Consider the following 18,568-nt stretch of genomic DNA (forward strand, 5'->3'; position numbering starts at 1 on the left):
GATGCTGTTAGCTCACGCCTGCAATCCTAATAATTAGGAGACTAAGATCTGAGGATTGCAGTTCAAAGCCAGCCCAGGCAAGAAAGTCCATAAGACTCTTACTTCCAATTAACCATCAGAAAACTGGAAGTGAAGCTGTGGCTCAAAGTGATAGAGTACTGCTAGCCTTAAGCAGAAAAATCTCAGGGACAGCAGCACCCAGCCCCATGATCACCACCACCAACAACAAAAGTAGTTTATCTCTTTGAATAGAGTTTCAATTTCTTGTAGGAGGTGAGAGAATCATAAACAATAGCCTTCTGATGATATTTATGTAAACATCTGTAAAAATTACAGAATTATTTTGTTTTATTTTGGTTTTGTTTTGGGGTTCAGTGCTGGTCTTGGGGCTTGAACTCTGGGCCTGAGTGCTGTAACTGAGCAATTTTGCTCAAGGGTAGTCCTCCACCACTTGAACCATAACTCTACTTCCAGTTGTTTGCTGGTTAGTTGGTGGTAAGAGCCTCAGACTTTCCTGCCGACTCTGGTTGTGAACCTCAATCCTCAGATCTCAAACTTCTAAGTAGCTAAGATTACAGTCATGAGCCACCAGTGCCTGGCTAGAATCATACTGTTTTTAAGATTACAAACAACAACAAAGGGGGAAGCCAGTATATTCATTTTACAAAGACAATAAAAACTTCTCTAGAAATTTCACTATTTCCACCTGACACACGTAAACTAGAGAATTTTTGGTGTTGCTAAATGAAGTATAAAAGTACTAGTGGAGCCCGGTGCCAGTGGCTCACGCCTGTAATCCTAGCTACTCAGGAGGCTGAGATCTGAGGACCACGGTTCAAAGCCAGCCGAGGCAGGAAAGGCCGTGAGACTCTTATCTCCAATAAACCACTAGAAAACCGGAAGTGGTACTGTGGCCCAAGCTGGTGAGCTCTCGCCTTGAGCTGAAGATGAAGAACACACGGACAGCGCCCAAGCCCCAGCGTTCAAGCCCCAGGACACCCCCCCCACACACACACACAAATACTAGTGGATTCTCAATAAATGACTAATACCTCACATTACTACATGATATGGCATCTATACCCTAAAAATGGATCCCCTTACTAAGAACACAAGGATTTAAAGTTTACTTAAAGGCAAGTTGTAAAATCAATAAATAAGCAAATAAATAGATAATAAAAACACTATCTTAAGTAACTAATATAACTGCTTTGATATTAATAATAGACTGTAACAATAAAAACTGTAACAATCCAGGTGCTAGTAATGTCTTGAACCTGTAAACTTAGCTACTCAGGAGGCTTAGATCTGAGATTGTGGCTCAAAGCCAGCCTGGGCAGAAAACTCCTTGAGACTATTATCTCTATCTTAATCAGCAAAAAACTAAAACTGTAACTGCAGCTCAAATGGTAGACTGCCAGCCTTGAGTGAAAAAGCTAAGGGGTAGTGCTCAGGCTCTGAGTTCAAGCCCCAGTACTGGCATGAAAAAAAAGTAAATAAATAAATAAGCAACCACTTGTTACCTCTTGGACTGATGCAGATATTATTCACCATCACCAAAAATTCCTCATAATTCAGTGTTTTTGTGTTTTTTGTTTTTTTTTGTTTGTTTGTTTTTGGTCATGGGGTCTGAACTCTGGGCCTGGGCTCTGTCCCTCAACTCTTCAGCTCAAAGGCTACCACCTGAGCCACAGCACCACTTCCGGCCTTTTCTACTTAAGTGGTGCTAAGGAATAGAACCCAGGGCCTCATGCATGTGAGGCAAGCACTCTACTACTGAGCCACCTTCCCAGCCCTTGAAAATTAATTTTTGAATTTAGTTATGGGTTACAAACATAATCCTTGCTTATTATTTTTATTTTTTATGCTGGTCCTGAGTCTTGAATTTAGGGCCTGGAAGCTGATCCTGAGTTTTTTTGTCCAAAGCTAGCCCTTTGCCACTTGAGTCAGAGATCCACTTTTAACTTTTTGGTGGTTAATTGGAGAGAAGTCTCATGTACTTTCCTGCCCAGGAAATCACAATCGATCACAATCACAATCCTCTGATCTCCAGCTACTCGTGCCCAGCCAGAATCCTTGTTAACAAGTGGTAACAAGTGGTTGCTTATTTATTTATTTACTTTTTTTTCATACCAGTACTGGGGCTTGAACTCAGGGCCTGAGCACTACCCCTTAGCTTTTTCACTCAAGGCTGGCAGTCTACCATTTGAGCTGCAGTTACAGTTTTAGTTTTTTGCTGATTAAGATAGAGATAATAGTCTCAAGGAGTTTTCTGCCCAGGCTGGCTTTGAGCCACAACCTCAGATCTAAGCCTCCTGAATAGCTAGGTTTACAGGTTCAAGACATTACTAGCACCTGGATTGTTACAGGGCTAGAGTTCAGGCCCCACAACAGACAAACAAAAAAAAAAAAAAAAAAACTTTCAAAAGTAGGCAATGGTATCAATTTTTGTTGATAAGGAAATAGAACCAAGGCACAAAGATGTAACTTTTCCAAAGTCACATAGCTATTAACCATTATTCTATTCCTTATACAATACTTTGTTATTTGACCTTGCATTCTACCAACTCAGTATGAAAGCGTTGTTTTGGGGTTTTTGTTTTTTGCTTACCAATGTCTAAGTTTAGCTTCTTCAATTAAGAACCCATAATTATAAACAACTTACATCAAGAACAATCAGTGCAGGTAAAAGCCGGAGGTCATCTGTAAGTGACTGGAGTTTATTGTTTGATATTATTAATTTGGTCAAATCTGTCTGCTCCCACCATCTTTCAGTAGCACCAAATGAGAAGTTCTGATTAGCTTCTGCAGGGATATCCACATTTATTCTCCAAACACACTGCGGCACTATTTCCAACATCACCATAAAAAGAAAACAGATAAAAAACTCCTAGTCCAGTTACTCAAACAGCAATAAATTGCAACTATGGATGGATGCTTATTTTTAAAGCAAAGCAAAACAACAATTTTTTTAAAAACTACTCTAATTTTCTTGAAAACATTAGAATCATACTATTATTATTTTGATATGTAGTTATGGACAGTTGAATGGGAAAAGAAATACAAATCAGCCAGCAAAAAGCACGTGAGCTTATTGATACCATCATGTGGCTAAAGTGACTCAAGTTTGTTTTTAATTGTATGTGATAATGATTAATTAAAAATTTAAATAGTCACTGTGGCTTTCATACAGCATGACTCTTAACAGTAAAAAAAATTCTCTATATTTTTGATATTTTCTTTTCCAACTGACAACAGATAAATTATAGAAATGAGGAATAACAAATGGGCTGTAGTCATTTTGTACACTCTCTTTGGAGGAAAAGAGTCAATTTGGTGCAGGACAAAAAGGAAACAGCTGCCAGAAAATCAGAAACAAATATGGTGTTAAGAAATAGCTTTAGTAAAAGCACAGAAGTACTGTTTTTGTTGTTTTACACTCATAAATTTCAACATTTATTAAAATAAAAAAATTAACATAAAAAATTAAAATTAAAATTAAAAAATAAAATAAAAAACCAACTTACCTTGCCCACAGTATACTTAACTAAATGAAGAAAAGAAATAGTTCTGGGAAACTGACTCCTTTGGGCACAAAAAGGGATTGCTAGGAAAGTATTTATCTCAGGGATGGACATGTGTGTTGAAAGCAACACATAACAATCTATTGTCTCAGATCAATGACTCAAGTGGAGGAAAATGCCAAACTACCCAGTGATCCAATGTTTAGCAGGTCAACCCTAGATCTCCAGTCCCAATTGATAAAACAAAGTAACATTAAAAATGACTAAATGTACCATGTGTTCGAACTTCTGGTTAATCGGATCCAAACACTATCTACTTTTTTTTTCAACACAAACACTTGTGATACTAAAGTACTCACTGTACATAGATGTTCCCACAACCATAGTTGTATACTAGCTTTCCATTACTTTGCTTTACTAATAAAGTTGTTTGGTGTCTCCCTTGAGCTCTACCTTGATTTTTTTTTTCTGAGGCCACATCAATAATTCGGTATCCGAAGGCAAGGCAGAGGCCTCCTCTCCTCCCTTTAGGACACCTCCTTCCAAGGAGCAACACCTGTCAGTAATCTGGTAATAAATTCACTGCTAAAATTTGAGAATACATTCACTTCTATAGAGACAAAAGAGCTCACTGAAACTGAAACGAGAAATATTCATTTTCCCGTTTGGTTTTATTAGGTTTCTCAAGGTCGATCAAATCAAAGTGCAGCGCTCATTTAGATCCCACAATTTAAAAAAGAATGCAGGGTTGGGAGAGACAAGGGAGAATGATAGGGGGGACGGGGGATGGCATTGACCAAGATGCACTGAACTAATAAACTAACGTGTTAAATTGAAACCCCTTTGTATAACTGCTTAAAGATAATAAAATTATAGTAAGTTTTAAAATATACTCTACCTCTTGTCGTTAGGACTTTGCTCAGTTGCATACACAGGAGGGCCTTGGCAGGAAGCAGTGGCCTTCACTTTATGCTAACACAGGGACAGATGTAAATTTTCGGCGTTTAAAATAGAGAATTGGGAAGAGGTGTTGCGGCTAAAAGTAGTAGAGAGCTAGCTTTGAGTGAAAAAGCCCAAGGACGGTACCCAGGCCATGAGTTCAAGCCCACGGCCGACTAATAATAATAATAATAATAATAATAATAATAATAATAATAATAATAAATACGTGTGTATGGAGAGAGAGGAAAAAATGGTAGCGTTGGTAAGGCCATTACCAGGAAGAAATCGGGCCAAAGAAAAAACATGTGCCCATCTTGGTAGCGGGCTCTCACGTTATTTCACTTATCCTACAGGACGGAGGAACTTCCAGAAAGTGCCTCGTCTGAATTGTGGCCACAGTCCCAGCAGGCCCCCCTTGGAGGAGGAGCGGGAGCGGATTCCAGCACGGATCCCGGCTGGGAGGGCGGACCCCCGGGTAGAGGAGGGCGCGAGCCGGGCCCGACGCCGGGCGGCTGAGCCCGGGGCTTCCCGACGCGTCTGGGCCTTACCTTCACTGAGATTCCGACCAGACAAATTCAACTGTCCGCTCTGCCTCGCCGCCTTCAATAGCCCCTGAGGCACCGAGGCACCACAGTCCTTCGCGGCTGCGAAACCCGCCCGCGGATCGCGCCCGGCCCCGCGGTGCAGGCGCGACATGTTCAAACCCTCCTTGTCCAAGCAGCAGCCCCGCCCAAGACTTTTCAACGCCGCGCGGCGAGCTCGCCCCGCCCCTCCGGCGAGCGCGCGTTCCCGGCGCCGGGCTGCTGGCCACCGGCGGGGCCTTCGCTCTCCGCGTCGCGCGTCGATGACGTCACGGCCAGTTCCCGGGGGCTGGAGGACACGGCAGCCCGTCCCGTTGCCGGTGCCGGCCTAGCGTCCTGGAATTACTTTGCTCAAGTAAGTGCGTTTAACCGGCTTCAGCGAGGCCTTTCGGGTTGATAGTTGGATCTGTTACGGTGCCTCCGGTCTCCTCTGTGCTGGCGCAGTGGCGAGGGTTTGGGGACCGGAGAACCCGCTCTTCCCCTCACCTAGTGGGAACGTGGGCCTTCACCAAAACTTGAGACCTGGGCGCGGCCTGCGTCGTCTCTGGACCCCAGCCCGCTTTGCAGCTCTGGGTGGCGATCACAGACCTCCCAGCCTCCAGAGCAATACCGATTAAATGGCCTTTGGCCCTGCACGGTGTCTCCTAAACTAGCACATCATTTCCCTTGTTGCATTGAGTTTGTAGCAGGCCGATACTGGAGGCAAACAGTGTGAACTACAAGGATTGCTTGGGAGAAGGAACGAGAAAGCTTAAATTTTCAAAAACAATGTTCTGTTCACCAGACAGTTGAGCGACGTAAGTGGACGATGTAAGAGGAGAGGGCAAGTGTGTTGAGTTGTGTAGTGAAGCGCTACAGCCTGTACTTTGGAGCGCCAGAAATGCAAGTGATAACCCCATCAATTTACTCTAAACCTGAGGCACTTTGTTTGGTTCAAGCGCATTTGAAATTCGTTCTTTCTCTCTTTAGCTTACGTGTAATCATTCCGATTTTATAAGATTTGTCAAATAATTTACTCAAGGTGGGGGGGAGTTAAATCTTGTGCTCTTGGTGAGGGAAAGGACTCAAGTTCAGAAAAGATTAAAGATTTCGTGCAATGTGTCTATTTCCTGACTGTTACAGTTTCCATCTGAAATGTATAACTTACTGATTCATCCAAGGAGAATTAAGAACTCATCCTGAGTTGAGAAAGTATCTCTGTAGTTAAGCCCTTGTTTCCCATGTGCCAAGCCTTGGGTTCTATCCTCAACACGGGGAAGAAAGAGTGGCGAGGAGAAGAGAGAGGACACATTCATTCCGCATCCTTCTCTATTGCTGGAGATGATTTTTATCTTGAAAGCACAGATTGGGAGATAGATAGGGGCCTAACTCCCATCAAGATCACTGGGGATGAATAGTGTTTGTTGAAAGGTTGATTGATGGTCTTTGACACACACAATTTTGCCTGTAAAAATTGCTGCATGGTGATTTTTTTTTTTTTTGGTGGATCATGGGCCTGAACTCTGGGCCTGGGCGCTGTCCCTCAGCTGTTCAGCTCAGGTTAGTGCTCTACCACTTGTGCCACAGCCCCACTTCCCGCTTTTTCTGCTTATGTGGTGCTGAGGAATCGAACCCAGTGCCTCATGCATGCAAGGCAAGCACTCTACCACTGAGCCATCTTCCCAGTCCCCACGAACTCAATTTTAAACACTTCACCCCTTTTGTTATTAATTAGAAAACTAAAAAAACTAAGCAGAAAAGCCGGGCGCTGGTGGCTCACGCCTGTAATCCTAGCTACTCAGGAGGCTGAGATCTGAGGATCGCGGTTCAAAGCCAGCCCGGGCAGTAGAAACCGTGAGACTCCTATCTCCAATAAACCACCAGAAAACCGGAAGTGGCGCTGTAGCTCAAGTGGTAGAGCGCTCGCCTTGAGCTGAAGAGCTGAGGGACAGCGCCCAGGCCCAGAGTTCAAGCCCCACGACTGACAAAAAAAAAAAAAAAAAAAAAAAACTAAGCAGAAAGATACCAACAGTTACTTTACTAAGCAACAAAAGGCTGGATTTTAAAGCAAAAAACAGTTTTTGCAAGGTTACTAATTATCCTCCTGGTCATCTTGTCTATACTGTAAAGATAATTGGAGCCCTTACCAAATAAATGCTAGGCTCAGTGCTAAGAATACCTCTATATTAATAATACCTCTATATTTGCTATTTCTTTTTTAATCTGAAGGCCAGTTTGGATAAATTGAGGCCAAAAGAAGTTAAAAGTTTACTCAAGGTCACAAATTTCTGTAAGTGGGATGGCCAGGCATTTGAACCTACATGTGACTACTTACCTAGTGGCTTTCTTATATTTTCCAGTTTTCTATTCTGAAATTTTTGTAATAGACAATTTTATTTATTTATTTTATTTATTTTTGGTGCCAGCGCTGGAGCTTGAACTCAGGGCCTCTGATCTCTTCCCCTGGTAGCACTTGAGTCACGGCTTCACTTCCAGCTTTTTGCCAGCTAGTGATGAGAGTCTTGTGGATTTTTCTGCCTGGGCTGGCTCTGAACCAAGATTCTCAGATGACAGCTTCCTGAAGTTAAGATCGTAAGAATGAGGCACCAGTCCCGAGCACTTTTGTTTGTTAGAAGATTTGAAAACCTTTTTCTTTTATAAGAAGTAACAAGACTACTTTTAACAAATGACTGTAACCTTCTCTATACTCCCTTCTGTAGTTTGATTTTTAACATGTAATAGCAAAGTATAATTTTTCAGTCTTAATCCAGCTCAGATCCTTTTGCTTGATAAGCAGGTGCTGTACTATTTATCTATACCTCCAGCCTTAGTATTTTCATTATTGATTGTTTAATAAAAACATCCAATTGAAGCATTGTTTCATTTTGTCTAAACATACCCTGCTTAATGACAAAGTAATTCTGAAATCCCCAAGTAGCCATATACTTGTCATGAATGTCAATACATAAAAGTGACAATACTTAAAAGTGACATGCATAAGAATTTTTCTAGTTTATGTTTATAACACATTGTGTGTTTTATTTGGGGAGCAAATGTTGATTGAGCAAGTGGTAAAAGTTATTTCCTTATTCACTTGGGAAAATTATGTGTTTTATTTCCTAGAAAATAAATGATAATCAACTTGAATTGAGCTTCCTGAAGAAATAATAATTACAGTCATAAATAGTTATATGAGTTAGAATTACCTCTTTAAATCAAATGTATTACTTCAAGGAAAAAACTTGATTCTTCTTCAACACTTGCATTTTTTATTTTTATTTGTATTATTATAAAGGTGACATACAGAGGGGCTACAGTTACATAGGTCAGGTAAAGAATAAATATTTTTTTGACAATGTCATCCCTTCCCTCACTCTATTCCAATTTTTCCTCCTGTCCCCATCCACAAGTTGTATAGTTCATTTTCAAAATAGTGTCTAGTTAGTATTACTGCTGCATTTTTCACCCTTTGTCCCTCTATTCTGTGTTGCCCTTTACCTTTCCAAAGAGAGATTAAACAAGACAAAAAGAAGAGAAAACAGAAACAACAAAGAAAAAAACTTCCATTTCCTGGAGTTCATTTCAATAAATGTTATTTTATATGATCAGAGACATATAGGCATTCTTCTTTTAAGAAACACTGGCATTTAAATCAAAGTGTTCACTTCTTTGAAAGAATGGACTTCAGCCTGTATTCCTTATTATTCAGGAAGATTGAGATCCAAAGAGTATGGTTTGAAGCCACCCAAGGCAGAAAAGTCTGACTGACTCCATTTCGAAAATAATCAGCAAGGGGCTGGGAAGGTGGCTCAGTGGTAGAGTGCTTGCCTTGCATGCCTGAGCCCCTGGGTTCTATTCCTCAGCACCACATAAGCAAAAACAAAAAAGCCAGAAGTGGCGCTGTGGCTCAGGTGGTAGAGGGCTAGCCTTGAGCTGAAGAGCTGAGGGACAGTGCCCAGGCCCAGAGTTCAGGCCCCACGACCGGACCCCAAAAAAAAAAAAAAAAAAAGAATAAGCAAAAAGCTGGTCTATAGGTGTGACTCATGTGATAGAGAATCAATCAGGCAAACTCGGAAAGCTTGAGGCCCTGAGTTCAAACCAGTCCAAATAATGAACTTTAACCTGGTAGATGTGGTACAGTTATAATCTCAGCTACTCTGCAAGCACAAATGGGATGATCACAAATTGAGGCCATGCTGTGTAAAAAAGGTAGCAAACAAATTGGATGTGGAAGTACACACCTTAACCTCAGCTTTGAAGGAAGTAATTGGTACGAGTATTTCAGTCCAAGGCTGCACTGGGCAATAAATATAGGATCTAACTAAAAAAATAATTTTTTTTGGTTGGTCGTGGGGCTTGAACTCTGGTCCTGGGCACTGTCCCTCAGCTCTTCAGCTCAAGGCTAGCTAGCCTACCACTTGAGCCACAGCGCCACTTCTGGTTTTTTGGTGGTTTATTGGAGATAAGAGTCTTGCAGACTTTCCTGCCCGGTCTGGCTTTGAACCATGATCTTCATTTCTCAGCCTCCTGAGTATCTAGAATTACAAGCATGAACCACTGACGCCCAGCATAAAAAAAAATAACTAAAATGCATAAAGGGTTGAGGAACTGGCCCAAGTTCAGATATGTAGTACTACCCAAAACATGGATACAGACATGTAGACATAATCTACACTGTACAAAAGATACCTGCTTCTCTACTGGACAGCTAGCTGCCTTTTGTGACAAAACTTTTTCTGTAATATATTCAGTATATTTAAATGATGTATGCTTGTGTTATTCAAATTATTACTAAATAAAAAAGTGAAGAAATCAAAACTAAGCCTAAGAATCATATCATCCATAAAATGCTATTCTGTTTTATAAGGGAAAGTCAGACTTCTTACCAAATGAAGACAGCATTTACCCCTGTCACTAACAACTGTTTTACATGTACTAGTGAGATAGGAGGTGTAGCCCAGGCCAGCTGCATACTTGTGTAGCCCTGCCTGGCCTCCTACGACTATCCTTTGCCTCACTCAGTCTGTTGCTGCGATTACACCAATGAGCTACCTACATTCATTCAATCCATCATTTATTGTACTGGAGTTTGAACTTAAGGCCTAGTGCTTGTATACCCCACATCTTGTGCTTTTGTTGTTTTTCTGATAGAGTCTTGCAGGTTTTTTGGCTGAGCCAGGACTCATACCACAATCCTCCCTATACCTCTCCCATAGCTAGGATTATAGCGCCACCATGAACAATGTAGTCTTTTTTTTTCCAAACTAGTCTCAAACCTCAATCCCTGATCTCCACCTCCTGAGTAATTACAGGCTTGAGCCACCATGCCCATTAAATTTTTAATAAGATATTTTTAGAATTAGCTGTATTACTCTTGATATATTACTTATTGCCCTATATTTTTTTCAAAAGCAAAAGCTAGTATTGAAAAGGAAAATTTATTAAAACAAATCTAAAACTGAACTAAGGGAAAATGAGATAAATTTGTGCAGGCTTTCTAAGCACATTTGTTTAAATACAGAATCAAAAGCAAAGTGAACTTGCTTTACAGACATTTCCCTTAAGTTTCCTTTTGTATAAAGTAGCAGATTGATGTTTATTTTTCAGAACATTGCCTTATCTATGATAGCTTCTTCTATCTTGTGTTAAAAGTTACTTACTGAAAGAACCTTTGAGTTCTCTTTAAAAATTTCAATTTCACATCTGACTTCCCTCAAAGCTTTTAACTGTAAACCTTTGTTTTTGCATTTTTTTCTCCCCCTATCCCTATCCAGGCCTAGGCCCTGGAGCATGCTAAGCAAAACAATTTACCACTAAGCTGTGTCACCAGCCGATAACTGTCAAGTTTTAAAAGTACTCAGTAGAAAATATGTTATTTCTTTGACGTCAGTACATATTTTGCATGTTTATTTTCAGTTTCAGATGTGGCTATGAATTGTATTTTGTTAAAGTTGTTAATGGAGGGTTGTGGAAAAAATACATTTTCAACTTTTAACATGTCAATATTTATCCCTTGAAAAAAAAAGTTGTAAAAAAAATGTATCCTAAATGCAGTTAATTTCCCTGTTTTGTTATTGCTTCTTATTTTCTTTATACAGTCCTGAGAAAGGAATCTAAAGCCAGGATAGTGATAAACTAATATTGCTTATGTCATTTAAGAAAAAACTTATTGAGATTTATTGGTCATTTTCAAAATCACCTGAAAATGTTTTGCTATTCCAGTGCTTTTTTTTCTGATCTTTAACAACTAAAATGAATATATTGCATAACATTGATCTCACTCAAGTGTTATAAATTGAGAAAGGCTAAATTAGTGGAAAGAATAGGTAGAATTGGGTGAGTGTATATAATACCATTATGAGTAACTTTAAAAATCAGTCTGAGGTCTAAATATGTAGTTCAAATGATAGCAAGCACCAAAATAAATAAATAAGTTTGAGTCAAAATGCAGTTTTTTTTGTTCATTTGTGCCAGTACTGAGCAGAAAAAGCTTACCCACAGTACCCAGGCTCTGAATTCAAACCCAAGGACCTATTCAGAAAACAAAAAAGTTCAAATGATATCACTATCTCTCTTTCACAGAAAAATACTAGAAATTACATGACTAATTAGGGCAAGCACCTCTATGATACTTGAGAGCATGCAGAAGCTGTTTGTTGGGATGGTGGGGCCAGAATGGAAAACTAAGTATGGAATGGCAAAATGTGGAATGTAAATGGTGCTACCTAGATTAACTTCTGATTTGAATCTTCCATGTGAGGGAAGTAGTAACTCAAAGAAAGAGAATGATGGTATAAAATGGAGCCTTGAGACAGCCTTTTTTTTTCAAAATGTGAAGATTTTTTTTCCCCCTGATGATACGGAACCTGAGATGAATCATTAGTGCTTCTCATTTTACAAGTTTAAATTTCTTCCAAAATTATATGGCAGGTTATATAGGAGGAGACAGCACAACATCAAGGAGTAGTGAGATATCTGCCTGGTTTGATTTAGTTTGGTTTGGTTTTTAATCTTTGCCTGCTTTACTGTCCCTTGTTTTATACAAAACTGAAGTCCATTGCTTAACTTTTCTAAATGTTAATTTCTTTGTTGAATAGGCATTATAATAGCTAATCTTCTCTCAGCATTTGTATGAATAGCCTCACTCATCTTCACCACTAGGTGGAGCATTATTTCTCATAATTCCAGTAACTCATAATTACCTTTTTTTTTTTTTTTTTTTTGAGGAAGGGTATCATAACACAGAGACATTTTATTTTCCTTCTGAAATGAGTAGGACGCCATTGTGGAGTTCCAGGCAAGAAACACTTCATAGTGTGATAGTGTTTGAAAGAGAGTAGGGATGGGAGACCTTGTTTAGGGACTGTAGTTTGCAGGTGTGGGACTCATAATTATCTTAATTGGTAGTAGAACTCCTTCAGATTGACCCAGGACCTGTATTATTAATCACACTAGTACCTTTGAGTGTTAGGAGGATTAAAGGCCACTTTTAAAGCATTCAGTTAATGAAATTCAGTCTTATTACTGGGTTGCATACACTCCTTTGTTGTTTTATTTTGTCAGTCTCTAAAAATAATTGTCCTTTATGAAGAGAACATTAACTTGACAGCATAGGAAAAAGAAGTTAAGGGTTAAATGATGTAAATGTCTAATTCCTTGAAGTAGGAAGACATTAAAATTCTTGAAGCTAGGTAGGTACCTGTGGCTTATGCCACTCAGGTGGCTGAGATCTGAGGATTGCTGAAACCAGCCCTGGCAGGAAAGTCCCCGAGATGCTATCCAGTTACCCACCAAAGAGCCTGAAGTAAGCAAGTAGCGGATCAAATGGTAAAGTGCTAGTTTTGGATAAAGAAGTTCCAGTACATGCCCTGTCCCTCTATTGAAGCGGTGTGGGGGGTTGGGAGGGGGGAATATCCTTTAAACTATTTACTTAAAGATACATAACTACACAGGATTTCTTTCCACTAAATTTATGTGTGTGTGCACAAAAAAAACACTGCCTTGAGCAAACGTGTATGCACACACCAGACCTGGGGTTTCACTTGGGGCCTAAGCACTGCCCCTGAGCTTTTTGTCCAAAGCTAGCACTCTGACTTGAACTACAGCTCTACTTCCAGTTTTGGTGTCAAGGCTTCACACTTGCTAGGCAGCTTACCATGCTTACAGCCCTAGAAATGGTATCTTAGTGCTCAAATTACTGTTTTTATCCTTTATCAAAACAAAGACATATTAAGAATAAACTTGTGTTTTTTGTATGTCCTAGTGGGAAGTTCTGAGGTCTGTGTCCACTTTTTCTAGCTGTTTCTAGTGCTAGCCCATCCTTTAGCTTCTTCTCTTCACTTAAATGAAGAAGAAAAGGGATCATGAGGTTTACAGTTTTAATACAGTATTTATAGAATTACCTAAATTTATAGAAATACCAACAGAAATATTATCCAAATAATTAGAAATACTGTAAGCCTTCCTTATTTGTGGACTTATTGCATGGAATTAGTACCAAATGCACCAAAAATAGGAATAAACAACCCAATTAACAAAAAATCAAATTTCAGGAACAAAACTTTTCAGTTCCTATGCACCTCACCATGCAGATTTTTGGTGTGGAGAAGCTTTGTCCTGATTATCCTCAGTTGTGGTTGAGTCACTATATGATATACTACATGTTCCCTTCTCTTTGTTTGTTGACAATAATACCTTCCAAAAGCAAACTGAAAATTACTATGCTTGCTGGGCACTGGTAGCTCACACCTATAATCCTAGCTACCAGATCTGAGGATCATGGTTCAAAGCCAGCCTGGGCAGGAAATTCTGTGAGACTCTTATCTCCAGATAACCACCAGAAAACTGGAAGTGGTACGGGCACAGGAACAGCACCCAGGCCCAGAGTTCAAACCCCATGACCAACAAAAAAAATTACTATACTTAATTTAAGCAATTCGCAAAAATGTTAGATTTGTTGAAAGGCAGCACAACTTTCGTGGAAGTTTAGCAGCATATGGAAAAACATAATGAAACATCTGTAGTATTTGGGGAAAATAGCATGAAATAAGATCTAGTTTGGTGATTAATACTAGTGTGTACAACAGTAGTTTTGTGACAGTAAAATACCCTGCTTTGTGTGGTTGTGTGTTATGGATGCTCTGGCTAACTACACATAGGTTTTAGGCAAATTGGAGTAATTTTAGAGTACTGAACTCTATCCATCTTGAGTATTGGTGGTTTTTTTCCTTAGGGCAGTTTCTTTGCAACTATGCCCATATGTCAAGGATGTACTGTAGAAAATAAAATATATCATAAATTTTAGAGATATGTAAGCAGCAGTTTTATTTACTAGTTTTTTTCCCTTTTTCTCTATTAGTATAAAGGAAAAATTTATCATCATATACTTGGAGATTTTTTTTTTAACCTCAACAAAATCTCTTTTAAATCTTTTTTTTTTTTTTTTTTTTTGGTCGGTCATGGGGCCTGAACTCAGCCTGGGCGCTGTCCCTGAGCTCTTCAGTTATAGACTAGCGCTCTACCACTTGAGCCTCAGCCCCACTTCTGGCTTTTTCTGCTTATGTGGTGCTGAGGAATCAAACCCAGGGCCTCATGCATGCAAGGCAAGCACTCTACCACTGAGCCACCTTCCCAGCCCCTCTCTTTTAAATCTTAACAGATACATTGTTGTCTGTATTTGCCAAGCCTTTGTTGCATGCATACCCTTATGTATGACACAATGATAAACTATCTGCCTTACCGGGATTCGTAGACTATGTGAAGCATTTGTACAGTTTAGCACATTATGAAACTCACTAAACTTTTACTAAATGCTGAATTTAATTTAATACAGTGTAGTAATATTGATTGCTAGGTTCCATGGCACACACCTATAGGAGATCTAGGTCATCCTAGGTCCTAGGTAACACAGAAAGATCTCTCCTTAAAACATTGGTCCATCAGGAGCCACAAAAGTTAATGCATTGCCTTCAGTGCCTTCAAAAGTTGCTTAATTAGTTAGGAGTTGCTTACCTAATTAAAAATCCAGTTGTTTGTGCAGATATGCAGAATTGGAGTCAGTGGAGTGTCTACCATCATTTCTATTAGTATGAACAAAAGTAAGTGTCTTGTATTATACAAGTTAGGACAGTGGTGTACAGCAGCAGTAGGGATGGTATGTTTCTGTGTCTGTGTTCATTTATCTAAAAAACTTACTTCTACATACATAAGTTCTTTTAAAAACTTGAGACTAGAAAGGACTAAAACTTCATAAAACTAACAGGATTGGTATTTTGAGAATTTGCATAAAACATTTGCAAATATTCTTTGCCATACTTTTCTGGCAATATCAAGAATCAGATTAGCCTAGTGTGTTGGGGCTTATCTATAATCCTGACACTTGAGAAGCTGAGGCAAGTTTGAGGCCAGCCTATGTTAAAGTACCATGGGAAAATATGTAAGTTTTTTACTATCTCTTCCCTTTGAGCATCCAGAAATCCTTGAAACATAATACATATTTGAATTGTGATTTTTTTTCTTGTTCCTGGACTTGATTTCCACAATTGTTCCATTTGCTTTGCTTGACTGATGTTGTTATTTGACCCATGCCTCCAACAGGGAATTTTACTGGTTATTTTGGAGATAGTTTGGGAGAGAAATATTCGCTGCCTTCTCCTAACTTTGAACCTTGATTCTCCAGAACTCAGCTTCCTGGATAACTACAATTACAGACATGACCTGGCACTAACTTGTGATTTGAGGCTGTAGGGTTATAGTGAATATGCTCCAGAATTGTGATTTTTTTGCTTTTTTTATGGTGAATAAATCTTGAGATATACTGGAGAATATATGTCTCCAGATTCTGTACTCCTTATTGCCTTATTTAGTTTGGAGCTTAAACAAATCAGCAGTGCCTGAAAACTAATATAGATTTGAGTGTACTTGTTTGTTTTGACATTATTTGTTTGCCTTTAGCTAAATATTTTCTGAGAGATAACAGATAATAATGCAAAGTATTTAATTGTTTAATCTACTCATTAGACCTTCAAGAATGTTCAAAATTAGCCAATTCCATGTTTGATTGGTTAGGAAACAGGTAGATTCTTAGAAGCAAAGGGACCTTTTTTCAGATCACATGCTTTATGAGAGCTTGGTACTTAGGCTGCCTTCTCTTTAAATTCAATTTTGGCTTTTGGTTTTGTGTGTTTTATAGCTAGTAGATGATTTTTTTTTTGGTCCGTCATGGGCTTGAACTTGGCCTGGGCACTGTCCCTCAGCTCTTCAGCTCAAAGCTAGTGCTCTACCACTTGAGCCACAGTACCACTTCCCGTTTTCTGGTGCTTTGTTGGACTTTCTTGCCTGGGCTGGTTTTGAACTGTAATCCTCAGATCTCAGCCTCCTTTGTATCTGGATTATAGGCATGAACCATCAGTGCCTGGCCCTACTAGATGATTTGAAACTAAAATATTTTAAGATCTACTTGAATAGAGTATTTTTGCCACCTTGTTTTTCATGTCATGTTTCTCCATCTCCATATTCAAAGTCCCATCTTATTAGTATGTCCAATAAGTTGTTCTAAATTGATTTCTGATTAAATAATTTAATCACTGAATTATTTTTCTTTGGCTTGAACTTGTAATTTGAATTCTGAATTATGCATTCAGAAAAGTGTAGAATTACATAAAATACTTCTGTGTACTATATACCTACAACAAAATAAAGAGATGTTTGGTAATGGTAAAGAAAATGAGGCAGGCAAAATTAACTCTGCCCTTGTTTTTTTTTGTCCTTTTTCAAATATTGTAGCAGGTGTGGCATATTATAAGCACTGTTACTATTTAAAGTGTTGAACTGGTAAAAATCCTTAACCATTCCATGTCTAATTCAAAATGAGAAAATAAATATCTTAACATTGTTTAGATTCACAAATACACTGTCTAGTGAGTCACTAGTGAGTTAACCTAGACAAGTCATTTTACATCCAGACCTCAATAACTTGTATTATAATCTTGTACAAATTGCACCTGTGACTGAATTTATGCCAAGAAATATTCACTGATGTAGATATACCATAACGCCTTGAATTTTAGCCTCAAAAATGCTGATTCAAACTGTTTTACAATAAATGATACTGCCATTAGAGTGGTTTTGTACATGTATTAAATACACAGTATTGATATTTCGATAGATGTGATTTGTTCTGCAACTGTAAAGGGAATGCATATTATAAGTACATACAGTCCCTGTCATGGAGTAGAGGAATTACTGTTTGTAGAAATTAATGAGGGAAGACTGTGCATGGTGTCAGTTAAATAAAATGGGAGAAAGTAGTCGTTACCTAAAGGTCCAAAAAAGTGAAAGTTTTGTCAAGTTTGAGGAACTGCCTAATTGGATAATAATGGATGTTAAAAACATAAGGCAAAGCTTTTTTTGTATGTGTGGGTTGGGACCAAAGGGAGAAAATGAAGGAAGGGGTCACATTGCTTAAGAAGCATTGTGCTCATAACCTGACTTCGGGAGTTGTAAACCCTTCGTACAACTACTTCATAGATTTTATTGAATGCATGTAAAGCAGGTTTTCCTCTAGGAGTTGTTGATCATATACCCGAATATCCTTAAGTACTGTAAAACGTGCTTGCAAATAATATTGTGCAATAAAAATTTAACTTACAAATAGCAGGTTTGTAGTAGGTTTGTGAAACTGTTACCTTTTCCGAAGATTTTAGACACAAAGCAAATTAGTTACAAGTCTAGGGCTACCAAAATTTGTGTGAAAACTTAAGAAAACAGTATAGTGGCAGCGGCCGAGAAGAACGGTAGCGAGGGTGGGTGTGCGTGCGACACCGCCATCCCGCGCAGCTCCCTCCGCCGGGGGAGACACTGTGGTCGCTAGTTAATAGGATGGTTGCCAAAGTGGGCAGATTTTTTCCAGTGGGATGAACGCGTGCTTTAAAGAAAAATGAAAAGTGAAAACCCGCCAAGAGGGCCAAGAGGACGCAAGCTACTGCTCTCCTTTCCCTCGCCGCCGCCGCCGTCGGCTGGGCCTGCGCTGGGCGGAGCGGACGCCGACGCTGACGCAGGCGCGCCGCGAGGCATTGTGGGCGCCGGCCCGGGAGGGAGGTGGTTGGCGGCGGGGTGGGCCGTTTGTGCTCTCGTGGTCTCGAACTCGCGCGCGCTCTCCCCTCCCCCCCCGGCGTGCTGTGGGGCGGAGGAACGGCGGCGACGGCAGCAACTGGACAGCAGTGGCGGACACCTTGTCTCCCCCGCGACCCGGTTCCTCTCCCCCCTCTTACTGTTTGTTGTGTGTTTGATGTGTTAAAGCAGGAGCGAGAACTCGAGCAGCGCCATGAGCAACACCACCGTCGTCCCCAGCACTGCGGGCCCGGGCCCCAGCGGCGGGCCGGGCGGCGGCGGAGGCGGCGGCGGCGGCGGCACCGAGGTAATCCAGGTGACGAATGTCTCCCCGAGCGCCAGCTCTGAGCAGATGCGGACGCTCTTCGGGTTCCTAGGCAAGATTGACGAACTGCGCCTCTTCCCGCCGGAGTGAGTATCGTCCACCATCCT

General features: G+C 40.0%; 2 protein-coding genes across 9 annotated transcripts in view; one reads left to right on the forward strand and one right to left on the reverse strand.

Moving 5' to 3' along the window:
- Lrrc40 (leucine rich repeat containing 40) overlaps positions 1 to 5,168 on the reverse strand; it is a 43,948-nt gene extending 38,780 nt beyond the window's left edge. For 2 of the 3 annotated variants that reach the window (XM_070006826.1, XM_070006828.1), the window contains exons 1-2: positions 5,015 to 5,168; positions 2,666 to 2,847 (exon numbers count right to left, since the gene is read on the reverse strand). In XM_070006826.1, coding sequence (XP_069862927.1) covers positions 2,666 to 2,847; positions 5,015 to 5,162 — 330 coding nt within the window. In that variant the 5' untranslated portion in view covers positions 5,163 to 5,168. Of the gene's footprint in view, positions 1 to 2,665; positions 2,848 to 4,422; positions 4,497 to 5,014 lie in introns of all 3 variants that reach the window. The other variant, XM_070006827.1, reaches the window with a different exon arrangement.
- Positions 5,169 to 5,315: 147 nt separating this feature from the next.
- Positions 5,316 to 18,568, forward strand: part of Srsf11 (serine and arginine rich splicing factor 11) — a 37,454-nt gene continuing 24,201 nt past the window's right edge. The window contains exons 1-2 of one of the 6 annotated variants that reach the window (XM_070006940.1): positions 5,316 to 5,402; positions 18,329 to 18,547. In XM_070006940.1, the coding sequence (XP_069863041.1) occupies positions 18,351 to 18,547 (197 nt within the window). In that variant the 5' untranslated portion in view covers positions 5,316 to 5,402; positions 18,329 to 18,350. Of the gene's footprint in view, positions 5,403 to 18,120; positions 18,548 to 18,568 lie in introns of those variants that run through there. The other 5 variants (XM_070006941.1, XM_070006942.1, XM_070006944.1 and 2 more) reach the window with 5 other exon arrangements.

Source organism: Dipodomys merriami, unplaced genomic scaffold (genome assembly GCF_024711535.1).
Source record: "Dipodomys merriami isolate MVZ:Mamm:240054 unplaced genomic scaffold, mDipMer1.0.p SCAF_7, whole genome shotgun sequence".
NCBI lineage: Eukaryota > Metazoa > Chordata > Mammalia > Rodentia > Heteromyidae > Dipodomys > Dipodomys merriami.